General features: G+C 51.7%; 10 protein-coding genes across 10 annotated transcripts; 5 read left to right on the forward strand and 5 right to left on the reverse strand.

Annotated features, from left to right (window-relative positions):
* Positions 1–332: 332 nt before the first annotated feature.
* Positions 333–948, forward strand: BO97DRAFT_353181 (uncharacterized protein; the record flags this gene model as incomplete). The annotated part of the gene is made up of 2 exons (XM_025692043.1): positions 333–493; positions 606–948. Coding segments are annotated over 2 exons (504 nt in total), but the record flags the coding sequence as incomplete, so codon positions are not given.
* Positions 949–2,261: 1,313 nt separating this feature from the next.
* BO97DRAFT_445861 (putative serine peptidase) lies at positions 2,262–4,409 on the forward strand. Its single transcript, XM_025698593.1, has 9 exons — positions 2,262–2,653; positions 2,703–2,860; positions 2,917–3,039; positions 3,091–3,263; positions 3,326–3,413; positions 3,473–3,578; positions 3,632–3,794; positions 3,843–4,043; positions 4,094–4,409. Exons 1-9 carry the CDS (start codon positions 2,305–2,307, stop codon positions 4,308–4,310), a joined length of 1,578 nt encoding a protein of 525 aa, XP_025547970.1. The 5' UTR covers positions 2,262–2,304; the 3' UTR covers positions 4,311–4,409.
* A 281-nt stretch (positions 4,410–4,690) lies between these two features.
* Positions 4,691–5,456, forward strand: BO97DRAFT_459721 (catabolic 3-dehydroquinase; the record flags this gene model as incomplete). The annotated part of the gene is made up of 3 exons (XM_025699295.1): positions 4,691–4,807; positions 4,862–4,880; positions 4,933–5,456. The coding sequence occupies 3 exons, from the start codon at positions 4,691–4,693 to the stop codon at positions 5,454–5,456; spliced, it is 660 nt and encodes a 219-aa protein (XP_025547971.1).
* Positions 5,457–5,616: 160 nt separating this feature from the next.
* On the reverse strand, positions 5,617–6,897 carry BO97DRAFT_459722 (putative extracellular exo-polygalacturonase; the record flags this gene model as incomplete). The annotated part of the gene is made up of 2 exons (XM_025699296.1): positions 5,617–6,424; positions 6,485–6,897. The coding sequence occupies 2 exons, from the start codon at positions 6,895–6,897 to the stop codon at positions 5,617–5,619; spliced, it is 1,221 nt and encodes a 406-aa protein (XP_025547972.1).
* Positions 6,898–7,833: 936 nt separating this feature from the next.
* On the forward strand, positions 7,834–8,943 carry pmeA (putative pectin methylesterase; the record flags this gene model as incomplete). The annotated part of the gene is made up of 3 exons (XM_025692037.1): positions 7,834–8,276; positions 8,341–8,453; positions 8,516–8,943. The coding sequence occupies 3 exons, from the start codon at positions 7,834–7,836 to the stop codon at positions 8,941–8,943; spliced, it is 984 nt and encodes a 327-aa protein (XP_025547973.1).
* Positions 8,944–11,404: 2,461 nt separating this feature from the next.
* BO97DRAFT_480345 (acetoacetyl-CoA synthase) lies at positions 11,405–13,749 on the forward strand (the record flags this gene model as incomplete). Its single annotated transcript, XM_025700746.1, has 5 exons — positions 11,405–11,515; positions 11,564–12,579; positions 12,630–13,084; positions 13,141–13,481; positions 13,540–13,749. The coding sequence occupies 5 exons, from the start codon at positions 11,405–11,407 to the stop codon at positions 13,696–13,698; spliced, it is 2,082 nt and encodes a 693-aa protein (XP_025547974.1). The 3' UTR covers positions 13,699–13,749.
* Positions 13,750–13,825: 76 nt separating this feature from the next.
* BO97DRAFT_417295 (uncharacterized protein) lies at positions 13,826–14,134 on the reverse strand (the record flags this gene model as incomplete). Its single annotated transcript, XM_025696473.1, has 1 exon — positions 13,826–14,134. The coding sequence occupies one exon, from the start codon at positions 14,132–14,134 to the stop codon at positions 13,826–13,828; it is 309 nt and encodes a 102-aa protein (XP_025547975.1).
* Positions 14,135–14,910: 776 nt separating this feature from the next.
* On the reverse strand, positions 14,911–16,020 carry BO97DRAFT_192716 (uncharacterized protein). The gene is made up of 3 exons (XM_025690480.1): positions 15,999–16,020; positions 15,710–15,898; positions 14,911–15,632 (listed from the first exon to the last, which is right to left on the reverse strand). The coding sequence occupies exons 2-3, from the start codon at positions 15,782–15,784 to the stop codon at positions 14,997–14,999; spliced, it is 711 nt and encodes a 236-aa protein (XP_025547976.1). The 5' UTR covers positions 15,785–15,898; positions 15,999–16,020; the 3' UTR covers positions 14,911–14,996.
* BO97DRAFT_192700 (Zn(II)2Cys6 transcription factor domain-containing protein) lies at positions 15,759–16,913 on the reverse strand. The gene is made up of 3 exons (XM_025690479.1): positions 16,819–16,913; positions 15,999–16,761; positions 15,759–15,952 (listed from the first exon to the last, which is right to left on the reverse strand). Exons 1-2 carry the CDS (start codon positions 16,871–16,873, stop codon positions 16,052–16,054), a joined length of 765 nt encoding a protein of 254 aa, XP_025547977.1. The 5' UTR covers positions 16,874–16,913; the 3' UTR covers positions 15,759–15,952; positions 15,999–16,051.
* Positions 16,914–17,124: 211 nt separating this feature from the next.
* BO97DRAFT_459727 (uncharacterized protein) lies at positions 17,125–17,929 on the reverse strand (the record flags this gene model as incomplete). The annotated part of the gene is made up of 3 exons (XM_025699297.1): positions 17,125–17,562; positions 17,622–17,814; positions 17,864–17,929. Coding segments are annotated over 3 exons (564 nt in total), but the record flags the coding sequence as incomplete, so codon positions are not given.
* Between the last annotated feature and the right edge of the window lie 212 nt (positions 17,930–18,141).

Here is an 18,141-nt window from a genome sequence, read left to right on the forward strand (position 1 = left end):
CTGCACCCAAGTGAACCAGAGCTCCAACCAAAAGTTCGATCAAGATCTCATTTAGAAGGACACTGCTGAGTTGTTTGCGAGGGATTTACATCCTGGCGCGAAGCGTTGCGCACTTTTCGACACTTCGGTGAACGAGAAGCGCTTGTTCACAGGCTTCAGGTATACAAGTCATCATGGATCTGTCGATACATACAGAGGGATCACTGACAAACACATTTTACAACAAAGAAAGTCCCCTATGACTCCAAGCCCGACGTGTGCGTCGATTGGCGGAGTATATCGTGTTCATCCAGCATGAAACCATTCCCGATTCTATCGCCTCACCCACACCGGTTGGCTATCTGCAATACACAAGCGTCAACGGAGCACGTCGAAGACTGTTTGAGCCCCGTGCAGGCCTGAGAGGGACTAATAACTGGGCTGGCGCACGTCTCTGCGTGGAGCGACTGGTTCGGATCACCTCGAAAGAATGGACCGAAGACCCTTATTTCCTGTGTCACCTATTGGCCCTTGCGCAGTCTGAAGAGCATAATCAAATAGGCCAAGCTCAAACGTGCTTACGGTAGGTACCAGACTGCCTGATTTTCGGATTCCAGGCTAATCAGATTACAGTCGCGCCTTCTCATCTCCAACATACTTCATGTAGAGAACATACTTCTCTACGAGGCCGATATCACAACAGAGCTTCTAGCTGGGCCCAGGAATCCGAGGACACCAGCTTGTCCGATAGAATGGTCCACAATTCGACGCAAACAAGTACCATATTTGCCTTCCAATACCTTCTCTGGCAGGCTGCAGCGGAGCTTCTGGCGTCCGGTTGCTTGGGATCAAACACTATTGACTCTTCTTCGCAATGTGGAAGGTGTCATCGAACTTGTTCGGAAACGGACAGGGGAGCCAGAATACGGCCGAACATCCAAGACAACACGAATCTCGAACGCAGGGTAGGGTAATGCAGAGGCGAGCGAGGCATATTGGACACATAGACAATATGCAGGCTTGAAGCATGGAACAACTGTAGATTTACTAATACTTACTATACATTTCTGCACGACTCAACAACACATTCGTGTAGACAAGGTCTCGGGAATGCGATCGGTGGATTCGCGCACATGCGTATGATGTACGCAATAGCGGGCCTTTTGTAAATCAAACCTCTACTGGGTTTCCGCTTTTCAAAACTTATTGTGAGCCATTTCCATGAGCTGGTTATCCTGCTCGATAGTTGTAGGGTGTCGTTGGCTTGATCGGACGATACAGGCCCTTTCGCAAATCAGGCACGGTACTCGCGCTGAGTCAATCCGATTGCTTGAGCCCAGTTTTGCATAGTTGCCGGATCTCTCTGATATGCACTCCCCGGGAAGAAAGCAATCTTCGGACCTGAGTAGCGACCGAGCGAACGTTGTACGCGACGCACCGCAACCTCTTGCCGGTCTATGTTATCCCCGCACTTACCCCTAATCTCGTCGTGAACCTCATATTATGCTAGCATGTAGACGCGCTTTTCAGCTTCATACCAACAAGCCATTTCTTGCACCTTGACGCACGCCTTGCCACAAGAAGAGCTGGTGTGAACTGAGGTACCCCCCCAACTTGTTGGAGAATGTGGGGTCAAGTGACCACAACAGCCCTGATGGCCAAAGAACAATGGGAGCTGAGGAATACTCCCTATCGAACGACGCCACTGGGGAGCGCATGGAATTAATCTACATTAATCAGCCCCGCCCCTGCAGAATGCCTTGCGTGCTGGACCGATAAGAATGGAAATTGGGCTGATAAACGAGTCGTTATCTTGCTTTGACCCCAACGCCCAATGCTCACTCACCACCACCCTCCCCCCTCTTTTTCTCGCCCTAACCCTGCAAGTCTAGCGACCGGCAGTGCCCGTTCATGCAATTCAATCGATGTGAGCAAAAAAGTTCTATGCCCTATCTGGTATAAGCTGCACACCGGTTCTTGACAATGTGCACGAGCTGGCTCCACTACGGGCGCAGGCCCGACGCTGTCCGACGGAGGAAGGAGGAGCTCCGCGCTCTCTGCAGCAACAATCAACCCGCAGCGTCGCCATTTCACCTGCAGACATCGCCGACTAGTCGCAATATTCCCGGATAGAGCGTGGGACAGGGTTGCATTGTGCGCACCATGACCGACTCATTTCGTGCTGCCTGTTAGCCGCCCTGCAGCGACTGACTGGCCCCGGCGCATTCATAAATTGCTCGCATGTCCCCCAATTTCTTCGCAGGCTGATCGTGCGATTTGGCTTCCTCTCGTCGCTCGTCCGACTGGTTCTCTGACACGATAATCATGCGGTTCTGTTCTCCTGTCAGCGTCGTGGCCGTTACGGCGTTGTGGGCATCGCTCACGGCAGCCCTTCGTCCTCCCCGTCTTGCGCCACGTCCTGTCACGGCAACCACTCAATCAGCAGTCGTTGAAAGCACATTTGAGCAACTGATTGACCATAACGATCCTTCCAAGGGCACCTTCTCCCAGCGCTACTGGTACAGTACGCAGTACTGGGGTGGTCCTGGCTCCCCGGTTGTCCTTTTCACCCCGGGTGAAGCTGCGGCCGATGGGTATGGGGGTTATCTGACCAATCGAACCTTGACTGGTGTCTATGCGCAGCAGCTGCAGGGTGCCGTGGTTTTGATTGAGCGTGAGTTGTCAGTGGTAAAAAAGCAAATCTCGTCCACTGACCTTGATAGATCGATACTGGGGCGGCTCCTCGCCGTATGCCAACCTCACCGCCGAGACACTTCAGTACCTCACCCTGGAACAGTCTGTCCTCGATCTGACCTACTTCGCGGAAAATGTGCAATTGGGTTTTGCGAAGAACAGCACTAGCAGCAATGCCCCCCACGTGGTGAGTCGTCGCGCCTGTGGCAGTCGCGAATGACCTTCGCTAAGTTGGAGTAATAGCCGTGGGTGCTCGTCGGTGGTTCTTACAGTGGCGCTCTGACGGCCTGGACCGAGCATCTCGCCCCCGGTACTTTCTGGGCTTATCATGCGACCAGTGCTCCTATGGAGTCGATCTATGATTTCGTGAGTGGCCTTGTCCTACGGCTGCCGGACCCATGTAGCTGACCAAAACAGTGGACATACTTTCGACCCATCCAGGAGGGCATGGCTAAGAACTGCAGCAAAGATGTCTCGCTCGTGGCCGAGCACGTCGACAAGGTTGGCAAGCTCGGAACGAAAGCCCAACAAAAGGCGTTGAAGAAGCTGTTCGGCCTGGAGGCTCTCGAGCATTTCGATGACTTTGCGGCGTAAGTGACCGATCATTGTCGCTTGGTTGCAGACGGAACATAGGTTTTACTGACAGGGACAGCGTTCTTCCCATCGGGCCTTACCTCTGGCAGGACAATAGCTTTGCGACAGGATACTCGGGCTTCTTTGCATTCTGCGATGCTGTGGAGGTATGTCCCGCTGTTGCGGTCCGGCGCTTTTGCTTGAATAGGTTGCTAACGGGGAGTAGAACGTCGAAGCTGGCGCGGCTGTGACTCCTGGTGCTGAAGGAGTGGGCTTGGAGAAGGCTCTGAAGGGCTATGCCAATTGGTTCAAGAATAAAATCTTGCCCGATTGTAAGATTCCAAAGCACACCAACATAGGACTTTGACTGACCTGCGAATATCAGACTGCGCGTCGACTTACGGCTACTGGTCCGACAAGTACACTGTGGCCTGCTTCGACACATACAACGCCACCAGTCCCTTGTTCAGGGATACTTCTGTGAGGAACGCCGTCGACCGCCAATGGACCTGGTTCCTCTGCAACGAGCCGTTCTTCTGGTGGCAAGAGTAAGAGTAGCCCCTTCAGTTGGAAAATTGCGAACTAACTGGAATCAGTGGTGCCCCTGAGAGCGAGACGAGCCTCATTCCCCGTCTCGTGAGCGCCGACTACTGGCAGAGACAGTGCTCCTTGTACTTCCCCGAAGTCAACGGTTATACCTACGGCAGCGCGAAGGGCAAGACCGCATCCACCTTCAACGCTTGGACAGATGGCTGGTTCTTGACCGGAAACTCGACCCGACTGATCTGGACCAATGGGTTAGTGAATGACCTCATAAAAGCCTTGCAGTATGACTGACGCTGGATAGTCAATATGACCCCTGGAGAGACGCCGGGGTCTCATCGATTTTCCGACCGGGAGGGCCTTTGGTCAGCACCCCGAATGAGCCAGTGCAAATTATTCCCGGGGGTTTCCACTGTTCGGATCTATACATCTCGGACGCCGAGGTCAACGCTGGAGTGAAGAAGGTGGTCATCAACGAAGTCGCCCAGATCAAGGCCTGGGTGGCCGAATTTTATGCATAGAGAGACTGACGGTAGATGATTTAGCCGGTCGTATAGGATGCACGGATGATCGGCTCTATGACTGACGACACGTATAATAGTTGCAGTTGTGGAGGATACATGTATATACCTTGTTTGCTGCAAATATCCACTTGTGATGAAATCTAGTGAAAACGCAACGACCTCATCCATGTCACGATAACGGTCTGGCCTTGGTAGAAGTACCGAAGGCATTCCCGAAGACGGAAATCTCGGAACACCACGCAATACCTTGATATGACATCAAGGGTGATCGCGTATGAAACCCTTCTGGATAAGTTATAAAACAGATAAACTAGACCGAATGAAGAACACACGAGTCATCTCAATCCGAGTTGCTAGACGGGATACTCACCAGCACCATGGCCTACAACATCACCGAAGAAGAAACCCAGCCGACCATCTACAGTCACATCAACGGCAGCCAGTCGGAGATGAATGATCGCTATTGTGTCTCAGAACTCTGCAAAGGATGGCCTGTATACCGCGACGCCTCAGAGTAGAAGCATTATCGCCACCTTTTCGCTAAGCAGGGCGCATTTGTCTTCACCAGTAAGTCTGCACGAATTAACGCTGCTATAGGCAAGTACTGACAATCAAATAGCATGGAGCGGTGGCCTTCCAATTGACGACTTCATAGATACATCTATCCAGGGCCGCGCCAATGGAGATTTCATCATGCACCGCGAGAACGGCACTCTGGTCGACCTCAACCCGACCACTCAGCGTGCCGTGGGGAAGATGAAAGCCACCATCACGCAGCGCTTCGGCTGGGACGGAGTGGACTTCGACGTCGAGTGCGACTGTCGGTTCATCAACTTCTGTCTCAAGGAGGCCAACGAATGGAAGGTTGTGCATATCAAGCTGTTCTATGAGAAGGATCGCGTGGTGCCGGTCGACGGACGGACGGTGCCGCAGTTCCACCGCGAAGAGCTGAAGAAGTATCCCCCGGGGTATCAGTACCTCGCCGTCGCGCAGGCGCGTCTGGGCCATCCGATTCTGAACGATCTCCCGACGATGAACAATAAACCCTTTTTCAAGCTGTATGAGGCGATGGATGCGTGGTTGGAGGGGAAGCCGGTGGGGGATTTGTTAGAGATCCCGAAGGAGGCAGTGCCTAGGTATTGAACCACAATATAGGAAATGTTGCATGAATGAAAGTTCATAACAATGACTATTTGAGATTGGACAGAGATATACATATAGTGCGAGCACGTAGAACCGAGGGAACACCTAATAACAACGAAACTACAACAGACAAGGGCTCGATAAGCTCGAGGCAAATGCCTTAGCCAGAAGCACCAGAAGTACAAGTCACACCCAACTTCGAAGGAGTATTGGCACACAGCACCTGCGACTTGCCAGAGGCAGCCTTGACACTCCAGTCACTGATGGCCACATCGCAAGTTCCACCTGGTCCGCAATTCAAGTTGGCCACGGTTGGGTCATACTTGGAGCTAGTGGTGCCACTGAAACCCTGGACCTTGATACCGGTCAGTTTGGCGTTGCCGGGATAGGTCTTGCAGTATGAAGAATCCTCGCCGTAACAACTTTGGATCTGGAAGGCGTAGTCGCAGTTCTCGACGATGAAGTCATTGAAGGTCACATTCGAAACCGTGGAAACTCCATGGCTGCCACCGCTGGGGTAGGTCTTGATCCCAGCGGCCTTGGTGGAATCGATCATGGTCGCACCGGTGACATAAATATTCTTCACTGTATCGCTGCTGGACTTGCCCAAAGAGCCAACGGAAATACCGTGGGAGCCCGTGCAGGTGATCGTGTCGACGGTGACATAGTTTGAGCTGGGCTTGAAAGCCACGCAGTCGTCGTCGTTCTTGACGGTCGTGTCGGAGATGGTGACATAAGTACTCTCGCCGATGTCAAACCCGTCGGTGTTCTTGGGTGGGTTGTCGGACTTGGAGTTTGCATCCATGCGAAGCTTGGAGAAGACGACGTTGGTGGCACCGCCCTTGACTGAATTGAAGACGTTGGGAGGGTTTTTCTGGCGGAAGTTGGAGAATTCGAGGTTGCTGCCGCCTGTGATATAGAGAAGAGTAGGTCGAGCATAGCTCGTGTCTGAGGCGAAGAGGTCCCATCTTGATACCGGATAGAGTCAAAGAAGGATCAGTGAATGTTGACGAGGTGGATTGACATACGCATTCTGGCCATTGCCGTCTATCACCCCCGAGCCGGTCAGCGATCGTAGCTTCAGTCCGTTGATCTTAGAGATACTGATCATGGCAGTGCGGCCTTCCCAGTAATCGGTGTCGCTCGAAAACTTCAGCAATCCCTCGACCTGGAAGTCACATCCCGTGCAGCCGGTGAAGTCCAGCACACTGTTCAAGTAGTAGGTGGTGCCTGCAGGAATGACGATAGTGCCGCCATTGCCACAGCTGGCAATCGCTTTGGTAATGGCAGGGACATCGTCAGTAGACGAGCTACCGCCTGCAGTTGGCGTGCAGACCGCGCGAGGGCGTAGAGCAAGATCCGGACTGTGTTGCACGGGGGAAGGGGCAGCCCTAATCAGGCCGATGCTGGTCAGCAGCAAGAAACTCCAGTGTAGCGTCATGTTGTTTCTGTCTGTTGAATAGAACAGATTCAAACAAGTAGAGGGTCAAAGAGAATAAATTGATCTTCTTGTCTTCGGACCGGACATATATACTCGAGCCGAGATAGACATGTTCGCTGCTCAGTTAGCCATAAACGGCGTACTATTTTGACCACGGACGGTAGCAACCTCACCCGCTGTTTCAGCGCCTCGTTGCGGGACATTCCCATTAGAGCCGAACGCTTGACATGTTAATGTAAAACATCAGTGGGCCTGACTGGACGGAGAAACTGGAGTAATGCTGCACCCCTTTCCTCCACAGGTCCGGGATACGTGCGGGCATTGTGATGGTTCGCTTGCGGATAAATTGGATAACGGGGGGTCGGAAGGGTGTTCCTGAAGAGGTAAACTATCTGATGCTTTATTCTGGCTCAGAACACTTATGTGGCAAGCCGGTTACTTTAGCCAGGACCCTGAGGAGAACTTGGCAGGTATTGGCAGTGAGTCCAGTGTTTCAGCTTCCCGCTGCCACACAGGCTAAATTGAAACCGTCGGTAATTGTCAGGGACATTCCTGGTTTGCAGAGTAAAACTGCCGGTGTCTGGGCAGAGCGGCTCGTCAATTCACCGGGGAAGCTGATCCTATTCATGGAAATGTGGAGCATCAAGTCAGTCCGGGCTGAGTTCCTCCGGACTCTCCGCACTGTCTATTCCAAACTCGTTCGGACCAAGCCTCAGCTCGAGCCAGTCAGAATGATAGCTCGCAAGGGCATACCACAATTAGAGGTGGAAAATAAATCAGAAAGATGCAGCTGTAGCTCCGACATTGCATGACGTTATTTCACTCCTAAGGCGAACCCTATATATCTCGTTCCGTTCATTACCGCTTGGTCAATGATCAACAGTCCAAGGATCAGCACTTTCTCGGATAAACTCAATCCTCCTTGCATATTCTGCCATGCATTTCAAATCTACTCTCGTCACCCTGATCGGGTTGACTGCCCCGGTCTTTTCAGCGCCAGCGATAAACCTGGAGAAGCGCACGAGTCGCACCAGCGCGCCTTCGGGCTGTTTGAGCGTCGGCTCTGGTCAGACATACTCGACCATCGGAGCTGCCCTCACAGCCTTGGGCTCGTCCACTACCGATGCGTGCATTTTTGTCGCCAGTGGGACTTACTCCGAGCAGCTTACCATCAAGTATGGCGGAGCTTTGACACTGTACGGACAAACCAGTGACACTGGCTCATACAAGAACAATGTTGTGACCATTACCCACACTATCTCTTCGCCCGAGGCTGGGTCCTTGGACAAGAGTGCTACCGTGAACGTGGTGTCCGACAACTTCAAGATGTACAATATCAATGTGGCCAATGGTTACGGCAAAGGTGCTCAAGCTGTGGCGTACGTATTCTCGAGATCTCCCACCTATGTGACGAATGACTTATCTCCACCGTGCGATTCTTAGACTTGTCGCAAATGCGGATCAGCTTGGATTCTACGGCTGCAAGTTTACGGGATATCAAGACACTCTTTACGTGAAAGCTGGCACTCAATACTACTCCAACTGTTACATTGAGGGTACGTACATAGAGATCCCCGGGGCGACAATAACTATTTTCAGCGACTGAATTTGTGAACAGGTGCTGTCGACTATATCTTTGGAGATGCCTCCGCCTGGTTCGGCGAATGTGACATTGTCTCGAATGGCTCGGGAGCCATCACCGCATCCTCGCGCGAAACCTCCACTGATGACGGCTGGTATGCATTCGACAACTGCAACATTCAGGCCGCCTCAGATGTCTCCTTGACCCAGTCTGTGTACTTGGGTCGTCCTTGGAGAGTGCTGGCCCGGGTCATCTATCAGAACTCGGTCTTGTCGAACATCATCAACCCCAAGGGATGGACCACGATGGCCGAGGGCGCGACCCCACTGTACTACGAGTACAATAATTCGGGTGCTGGATCAAGCACTTCGAGCAGAAAATACGAGAGCTCAATCTCGGCGGCTGTGACTAAGACCACGGTGCTGGGTTCCACATGGGGTGATTGGATTGATCGGAGCTATTAAAGGCCGGGCGCATCGAGAATCATGAAGCTCTCTTGCATTTGCGCACACTACTTGCTCTGTAATTGGTTATTTGTTAATGGAAGATGCAGTTATTGGGAAGCTTGCTCCCCGAGGACTAAGGTTGGCCAAAAGGGCACTGCGTCATGATAATTTACGACCAATCTCTAGAAATTAGACTCGCACATGGGATTCTGATAAGCTATTTCACGCGGCTCTAGGGCACCTTGCGTTTTCTTGATTCAAACCGCTCGTGCTTTAATCTAGAATTTTGATGTTATCCTCCGGCTGGAGTATGAGATCGGCCCGGACAATTAAAGGTTCCTCATACTGTTCCATGCTGTCAAACTGCCACTGCTAAAAGCTCTCCAAGCTGAAGGGCCATCTTTGAGACTGGAAAGTTTGAAAGAAAGCGTAACGAAGGAAAGGAGAAATCCTAAGCAAGGTCCTATTGGCCAATTTGTTGGTTGACGTCTTATGCCGCAAGGCTAGCACGAGCAAGGCCAGATCATGGCAGCCCCTTCCAGCATACTGCAAGGATCGTCGACGAAGATTTAGGTTGTATTGGGGTGATGCTTGTCAGTCATTATGCGCCTCAGTACATGGATGACGCGAAGGAGGAAGAGGACACATAGAAATTTGAGCTTCGATTGAAAGTGCGACATGTTAAGGAAAGTGGTGATAGTTGAACAGCAGACTGCCTCTACGGAGTTTTTAGTTGTTCCCAGCACCACGAAGCCATACGGTCAACAGTCGGGTGATACCAAGACAATGTTTAAGGAACCTGCAGTCTGAGGGCCTTGCGCAGCTCTGTTCTCGGGTTGGATGCCATGACGCTATCCAGACCCAAGCTACTGTGTGGCACTTTGTGATCAATTTCCCTTTCGTCCATATGCAAGACAGTGGCCACACTATAGATGACTCTGGCGATGACATCTCGTAGCTATAACTGCTGGAAGAGGACGATATATCTGGTGTTAACAGTAGTTGCCCCCATTCTCATCCCGCGCCAGTTAGTCCATTTTATAGAAAGGGTATTATCACCCAGATGCTGGCGGTAAGCGGCAAGGCCGTTCAGAGAGCTATTAACTGATGCATACGATCCTTGTCCAGGAAAGCCAAACAAGTGGCCGCACGGTGAGAACAAGACGAGGAAGTTAAGTTATTTGTGCGGCAATAAGCGGTGTAGAACCAAAGAAACCCTGATCTTTGGTCCTAGCACTCGTTTAAATCAGTCCGTTGTGATCGACAAGATTAGATGATCTTCAAGGCCACCGGCAGCGTGGACAAAGCCAGATATTGGTGGAAGGGATAAGGCGTCAAGTCGCGAGGAAAGGTCACTCAACGCCGCATCTGACGTTAGGTCACAGGGCTTACATTTATTGTAACCATATGCGTTAAGCAAGATTGACATATTCAGCTCAGCTGATGGTTTGCGAATCGCGAATCCCATATGCCATGGAACATATTTATTTCTCACTATGCACTTGGTGTATGAATGCTATTGATTATACTGCATTTCATCATCACCAACACAGTCAGCATCTTGTGTAGAGATGGTACGCCCAGACTGTGGTGGCATATATCATCTTACGCAGGGTGGCGCGAACGAGTGTGACCGAAAGCCCGTTACTTGGAAAAGGATTCCGAATAAATCAATGAATCTTTCCTATCCCCAATGCATGTAACAGTAACACAGAAGCGTATCGTACTCGCAAAGCTACGCCAGATCAGCCATGCTCAAGCAAATCATCATAGGTTAGGGGGCAGAGCCATACTCCAGAAATCCTCTACGTCCGATTCTGCTGTACCAGGAGAATCTTGTTCTTTATGAGAGAAGAAAGGGTTCTTCTCCTGACATTTTCATCACTCGCAGAAATCATGTGCGACTTGATGATTGGGGATAAGAAAAAAGCGAAATAACTTCGGCGTGTAAATCCATTTCACGAGGATGGTGGCTCCTTGGCTCGAGTCGTATCCCCTTCCAGCCAGATGGAATGTGCTACACAGGGCACTGCTGGGATGTCAGGACTTTCGGACCTTGCTGAGCTGTTGATGTCGCGCAGGAGTTATCTTGAGAAGAGATTGGAGTCTCGTTACAGAGACTTCGAGATTCCTACAATTACGTATATTACTCTGTTACATGGCCGTACGTTGATAAGTCCTTATCTATCCTGGTCTCAAGCTCGATATACTCTCTCTCTACATCCCGCAAGTAACCTCGGCAAAAACCGGACTGACGGAAAATCCCCCTCATTGTGCATGCGGGGGAAATTGCGGGGAGAAAAAAAGGCGGAAAGGCGGAAAGCCGCGTAGAACACATGCAAGGGGGAGGGATTGAAGGTAAGTTGCTTCTTCGACCTTCTCTTCTCTCTTTCCCTCCATCGTCAAACATTATCCACGTCTCGACCTTGATTGACCTGGTGAACCCATCACCATTCTTGCACCTCGACCCTTTCCCATCATGTCCTCCCACTCAATCCCTCGCAAGCTCTGGGAGCACCCGGATCCAGACTCGACCAGCATGGGACAATTCCGCTGCGCCTGGGAGCACGAGCTGGGGGAATCAATGCCAGTAGGTCGGGTTCGCAGCTCAATGGCCTCCATCAATTAATCTGAACAGACCTTCCACCACCTCTACGAGAAATCCGTCACCAAGCGGGCGAAGTTTTGGGACTTCTGCTGGCGATACTTTCACATCCTTCACGAAGGCTCCTATACCTCCGTCGTCGACGAAAGCGCTCGTATCGATACTATGCCGCGCTGGTTCGAGGGTATCCGACTCAATTACGCAGAGAACATGCTCTTTTCGTGGCAGGATAACACGGCAGGCACGATCGGGAAAGAAGATGACAAGGTCGCCGTCACCGAAGTCCGCGAGGGGGGTCATAAGGAGGCAAGGCATCTCACCTGGGGAGAGTTACGACAACGGACCGGTCGTTTGACTCAAGCAATGAAAGCGCATGGTGTGGTAAAAGGCGACAGGGTCGCGGTCTGTGCCAGCAACAGCATAGACACGTTGCTCGTGTTTCTGGCCACGACCGCCTTGGGCGGAATGTTCTCCTCCAGCTCCACCGATATGGGCGTCAAAGGCATTCTCGATCGCCTGCGCCAGATCAAGCCTCGCTGGCTGTTCATGGACGATCAAGCGTTCTATAATGGGAAGTCGATTGACCTACGCCCGAAGATGCAGGAAATCGTGGCCGGGATGGAAGATATTTCCGAGTTCAAGGGCATCGTATCCCAGCCTAGGTTTGTCAAACGACCGGCAGATGTGGCTCATGTCCCGCGAACATTATCACTGGCAGTGTGGGAGGCCCTTGCGGTCGGAGAAACTCTGATCTTTGAGCAAGTTGACTTCCGAGATCCCTTCCTCATCGTCTACTCGTCCGGGACGACCGGCCAGCCCAAATGCATCATGCATTCCGTCGGTGGAGCCCTCCTCAATGCCTACAAAGAGACTATCTTGCACCACGAAATTGACGCGGATAGTGTGGGCTTGCAGTATACCACGACTGGCTGGATCATGTACATGTCGGCCATCAGCACTCTACTGTTCGGAGCCCGGGCAATCCTCTACGATGGGAGTCCCTTCCTTCCTGAAGTTGTGTCATTGATCAAATTGGTCGAACAGGAACGGTGAGCAAACAATATCCAGACTCCGAAACAAGCTTACTAAATGTACACAGGGTTACGCACTTTGGAATCTCCCCGCGGTACATGCTGGAATTGCAGAGAGCCCACATCCAGCCCCGACAGATTGCCGATTTATCGTCACTGAAGATTGTCACGAGCACCGGAATGGTACTTCCCGAAAACCTGTTTGAGTGGTTCTACGACGCAGGCTTCCCTCCGCATGTGCGACTCAATAATATTTCCGGTGGCACGGACATTGCAGGTTGCTTTGGGCTGTCCAACCCACTGCTCCCTGTGTACGCTGGTGGGTGTGCAGGGATGAGCCTTGGCATTCCCGTCGAGGTTTATGACTCTACCATCGAAGGAGAGAGAGTGAAAGGAAAACCCGTCTCTCACGGTGAATCTGGAGATTTGGTAGCTACCGCTGCGTTCCCCAATGTTCCCGTCGGATTCTGGGGAGCAGACGCCGCAGAAAAATATCAGAACGCGTATTTCAACCGCTTCGAGGGTAGGCCCACCCCAGCTGCATCGATTCCTTACCCCAAACCACTGACACAGCGATAGGAGTCTGGACACACGGCGATTTCGTTTCCATTCATCCTGTGACAAAACAGCTGGTCTTTCACGGTCGCGCGGACGGTGTCTTGAATCCATCTGGTGTCAGGTTTGGGTCATCGGAAATCTACCAAGTCATCGAGGAGGAGTTTGCAAAAGAGGTAGTCGATTCCATCTGCGTTGGTCAGCGGCGACCCTCGGATAGCGATGAAAGAGTGATCTTGTTCCTTCTCATGAAACCCGGATTTGGGTTCACGGAAGAGCTGGTTCAGAGAATCAAGACCGTGATTCGTCGAAAGCTCAGTCCTCGACATGTCCCGGCATTCGTTTTTCCAACCCCGGAGATCCCGGTTAGTGCTCCTCGTCCGTGACATGACATGGAGGTAGATACTGACAATGCAATCATAGACCACCGTCAATGGGAAGAAGGTAGAACTCCCTGTCAAGCAGATTGTCTCTGGAAAGATTATCAAACCGTCTGGTACCTTGCTCAATCCTCAGAGTCTGGAGTATTATTATAGATTCGCGAAAGACGAAGCGCTTGGTTCAAGGAGCAGCAAGCTCTGATAGATCTCATTCTGAGAGAGGGACGGTACAGGATAGTTTTGATCAGGCCGGACAAACGAATGCTCAAATCGACGGTACTTCAGCTGTAGTGGGTGTAACAGTTTCATTCTAGAGACAGGCGCTGTATTTAGAGCGGGAGAGCAACCACGAGAGCTCCAATCGTCCCCAGAGTGTTAGACATGGGCAAGCGGCTCACGAACGCTTTACCAGTGAACGGCGGACTCAAAGGCGTTAGTCCTAGAAGCCACGGAACCTGCTGTCGTCGACAATAGAGGTAGAGGTGGAAGGTCTCAATGGTATATCCTGTGCTACTTGTTGAGGAGCCGGAGACTCCTGCGGGCAGAAGTATTGCAGCTGGCTCTCCGTTCACGCTGACTGCGTCCACACCGTCGGGAACAGAGATAGCCGTAGCTATGCCCCAAGAGGTGATGGGCATAGTGATCACAATGGTCTAGGTGGCGAGAACGGTTTCTCGAGCGGGAGTATCATATCCCCCTCCTGGAAGGGCGGCCGGTCACCAGAGTAATGTGAGCGCCAAGAGCATTGGACAGCGTGGAGGTCTTTGCACTAGCACTGGCATTGACTTCCCAGTCCTTTGGGCCCAGCCCAGTAGCCTGCTGGCGCTCGAGGCCTCAGCGACGGTGCAGATTGATCGGAAGAGCAAATTGAGGGGCTTCCATATAATTTGACTAGGGTGGGGAGGTTATCTATCTGGAAGATTCAAGTATTTTCTAACACTTCAGTTGCTCAAAGCTAGCTTACAAACACCACCAATTTCAGGAACGGGTGGAACGAGTCCGAGCCTAGGGCTGGGGGAGTACCGATTTGAGCTAGAGTGGCAGCCTGGTACAAGTGCACCTTGGCCGTACATCAAAAGAACGGAACAATCTGGAACTAGGACGGACCAACCGGACCTTGATTTGTGTTATAGAGGTTGAATGGCGTGGGATATACCGCAAACTACTTAATTAATTGCTCCCATGCATCGTCGCCGCGGAAGACCCGGGCATACTGATTGATCAGCCAGGTCCGAGACCAACCTGTTGAACCGGACCCGTGAGCGACCCGTCGGTCCAGAAGCACTTCCGCCGCGGTCCCGAGGGTTTTGTTCAACAGCGGACTGCATTGCCGACCGGGAAAGAGAGCCCACAAGGGAGAAAGATGCTTCTAGCCGATGGCCTTTACCTTATATTCCTTGCGCCATTCCAGAATCTGTCCTAACGAATCGATTGGTGGGGGCTGGATCAGAGATAGGATCTCGTGGCGCTTTGAGCAGCGGTGTCATTGATGCCCAAGATCTAAGCCGATTCGATGACGCTGCGAAACACCTTTGTCATGAGCTGGTTGTCCATGGCGGGGGCTATATCCACGCTCTGGGACGTGCCGGCAACGGTCTCGCCTGCGGGGACGTAGAAGTTCTTTTCTGGCGACAAGGATGGACCAGTTACCCTGTACCCTTCGTAGTTGCAGGCGTAGCATTCATAGAATGTGGCGACGTTGACTAAGAACGGATAAGCGACATCTCGGAGGAATGCTGTGTCGCCAGTGAAGCGATAGTGGTCCATCATGTGACATGCCAGCCAAGCAGCTCCCATTGGCCACATAGTCGATGCAGTGTAGTTGTCCGACGGCGCTGGATCTCCCCAAAGATCAAGATTATTATGGAAGACTGTGCCGGAACAGCCATACATGCGTTCGGCTAACGACCGCCCACGAGTATCGGCAACACTCATCAAATCAAACAAAGGTTCTTCGGTCTCAATCAAGTTTGTGGGCCCAGCGGGCCAGTAATTCATCTCAATGTTGATATTCATGGTGGGATTGCCTCCCCACGGAGCTGACGTCGAGCTGTTCCATATTCGCTGGAGGTTCGCGGGAAGCGATTTTGCGTTATCGATAGTGCGCGACGATGCGGCTAGCAGCAGATTTGAACACTAGAACAGTGAACTGCACGTCGGTATAAGTCTTGCGGGCATTGCTGATGCGCTGGTCAATTGGAAGATTTGCCCACCCGTTTGGTGATGTGATTGACCCAGGTCGAGCGTAACCCGATCCAACAAGGATTCGGTGTCAGCAACGGCCGCATTCCTCACAGCGTCATAGCCAAGGTTGTATGCACTGTCTATTTTCCGGTGCATCTCTTTCTCACGTTCGGTAATGGCTGAGTATCTAAAGTTCGATTCTACATCGAAATACATCTCTACCGTTGTTGCATCATGTATCAGCAAAGAAGAGCCTGACACATTATAGGCGCCTGAAGAACTTAGCATGAGGATAACTGCATCTACAAGCGAGCTTACGGGCATCTGATGTAAAACGAGCTTAACCCGTCCATTCAATTGGGTCATCATTCTCAGATTGGCCACTGGTGCCTACCAAGGTCACAGTATTGGTCAGCAGCGCTCTGATGACTATGGTGGCGTTGGCTGAATGCACGGCTGATTGCGTGGTTAAGGGTTCGAAGGGTGCCATTTCTGAGAGCGGGGTAGGCCCTTTGCGCGACGATTGCCTGTGCACTGCCTGGAGCAGATGTGACTGACAGATGAGCGGCGGCTAGACTGAGCAGGGACAATCGGAGAGAGACCGAGCGGGAAGTCAGCGGAAGAATGGCTTTTCTCCATGGAGTATCCACACTATCCAACCACGTCAGGCGGGGAATCACCGTAGAGTGGGAGTAGTGCAGCAGCTTGTCGCAAAAGGAAGTTGACGAGTATTGCTGTATGAGATTGTAGTCCGTTGTCGGACATGGTGTGCGCCAGACATGCTCGTGCGAATCGGAGTCGATATGCGATTTGGGCTGCAGCTCTTGCAGTCGGTCTACGATGGAGGGCCTGGGGGCTGCTGCGACCGCGGCCTCGGTCGGCGCTTCCACCACGCCATTGGGAGCGTTCTCTGAGGTGCTTAGTGGTAGCCTCGTCATTCCCGTTTTCTGTGTAGCCACAAGGGTCCATTTTAGCTGAAATGCATCGAAACCGGGACAAGAGAGCTTGCGCGAGGTGCATTTGTGGCAGTGAGGGAGGATGCGGTCGCATCGAATGCGCCGCTTGGTGCACAGGCGACAGTCTGGGGTAATGCTGTCAGGGGACATTCCATCAAAAGGGAACAGCACAAGGTGCTCACCTTTCGAAGCAAGGAGACGATCTGGTGGTAGAGAGTCAATGCGAATATTCCCCATTCTGACCCACTGTGGCTGAGTTGGTGGAATTGTGGTGGTGTTGACAGGAGGAGAATAGGGAAGAAGAAAGAACAACACCCGGTCGGTGATAAACGATAAACGATAAGCGATAAGCGATAAGCAGCCGCCGGTCACTCGCGCACTGCTGCCTGTAGGCCTGAGGCAAACACGCTGTAAAGTGCTCATATCTATGCTAATCTTCCCAAGCTAGTCATTGTAACTTGGGCAGTACAACTTATACAGGAATTATCCCTCAACATCCTTTTCCAGACTAATACTTCTTCTGACTCTTCTATATCTTGCCAAGGTAGCGCGATGTGTCCCCCAAAGGGCGACCAACAATCGACTCTTGGAGCAGCAGATGTAAAACAATATACCACCCAATCAATCTACAACAAAGCAGCGTACTCCTCCTGTTCTCTTTAGCACAATCGAAGCTGTATTGTGTCTGTCGACTTCTGCGGAATGGCTTGTTGCTACAGTCAAGAAGCCCAGGTCAGCCAAAAAGAACACAGCGATGTAGGCGAGATTGCTAGGAAGGGACGCAACGAAAAAAGTGAAGACGGAGGCCGCCCACATGATCATGAAGAATCCAAGCGCGTTGCTGTATTGGACAATATCACTCCCATATGCTTTTTCGATCCCGAAGGCTGGGGTTAGGATGGCTCCGTAGCCTGCATAGAAGAGACCTTCAGGTCATCGGTATCCTGTCCAACATTTCGTCCAACAGAACATTCGTGGTACTTACCGAATGCACTGAACACCGTATATGCGAACCCGTTCCCGATGGAGAATTCCCACTTAGCGGTCACCACTAGCCCAAAGACCGCGATAAAGAAGTTGGCTACATAGACATTGGTCGTGGTGACTCCACGCCATTCCATCAGACTCAACGACAGCGTTGTCAGGGTAGTGCCAAACGCGCCGAGTGCGAGAACCGACTGAGGGTAACGTTAGCGATAACTCCCACTATCAATGTATTATTTATACCCCTGCGCCCAGCGACTTGACCGGTTTAGTGTCGACGGGATGCCGGGACTCGTGTTGCTCGATATCAAAGGACGATGAAGCCTCTTTTGTGTTGTAGTGACATAATCAATTGACTCGAAAGTGGTCAGCCTGTTCCATTTGAGTAGATACATGGTAAGACAGTTGAAGAAATATTGTTGCGTTGATAAGTAGAAGAGAACCTTCTCTTCCCATTTCAGCTCCCCTCAAATATATATATATTGGACACCATCATTCTGGAGTAAAGCAAGACAATGCTC

Source organism: Aspergillus homomorphus (genome assembly GCF_003184865.1).
Source record: "Aspergillus homomorphus CBS 101889 unplaced genomic scaffold BO97scaffold_43, whole genome shotgun sequence".
Lineage (NCBI taxonomy): Eukaryota > Fungi > Ascomycota > Eurotiomycetes > Eurotiales > Aspergillaceae > Aspergillus > Aspergillus homomorphus.

What these genes read in the sequence shown, in the direction of transcription:
- BO97DRAFT_192700 (XM_025690479.1), bottom strand. Translation starts at nt 16,873, where the DNA reads ATGGGGAATATTCGCATTGACTCTCTACCACCAGATCGTCTCCTTGCT. An exon ending in TCGTCTCCTTGCTTCGAAAG is followed by an intron (nt 16,762 to 16,818) that starts GTGAGCACCTTG and finishes GCATTACCCCAG; the next exon opens with ACTGTCGCCTGTGCACCAAG.
- BO97DRAFT_445861 (XM_025698593.1), top strand. Translation starts at nt 2,305, where the DNA reads ATGCGGTTCTGTTCTCCTGTCAGCGTCGTGGCCGTTACGGCGTTGTGG. An exon ending in GCAGCAATGCCCCCCACGTG is followed by an intron (nt 2,861 to 2,916) that starts GTGAGTCGTCGC and finishes TTGGAGTAATAG; the next exon opens with CCGTGGGTGCTCGTCGGTGG. An exon ending in CATTTCGATGACTTTGCGGC is followed by an intron (nt 3,264 to 3,325) that starts GTAAGTGACCGA and finishes TGACAGGGACAG; the next exon opens with CGTTCTTCCCATCGGGCCTT.
- BO97DRAFT_192716 (XM_025690480.1), bottom strand. Translation starts at nt 15,784, where the DNA reads ATGCGGCCGTTGCTGACACCGAATCCTTGTTGGATCGGGTTACGCTCG. An exon ending in TCAATCACATCACCAAACGG is followed by an intron (nt 15,633 to 15,709) that starts GTGGGCAAATCT and finishes TCACTGTTCTAG; the next exon opens with TGTTCAAATCTGCTGCTAGC.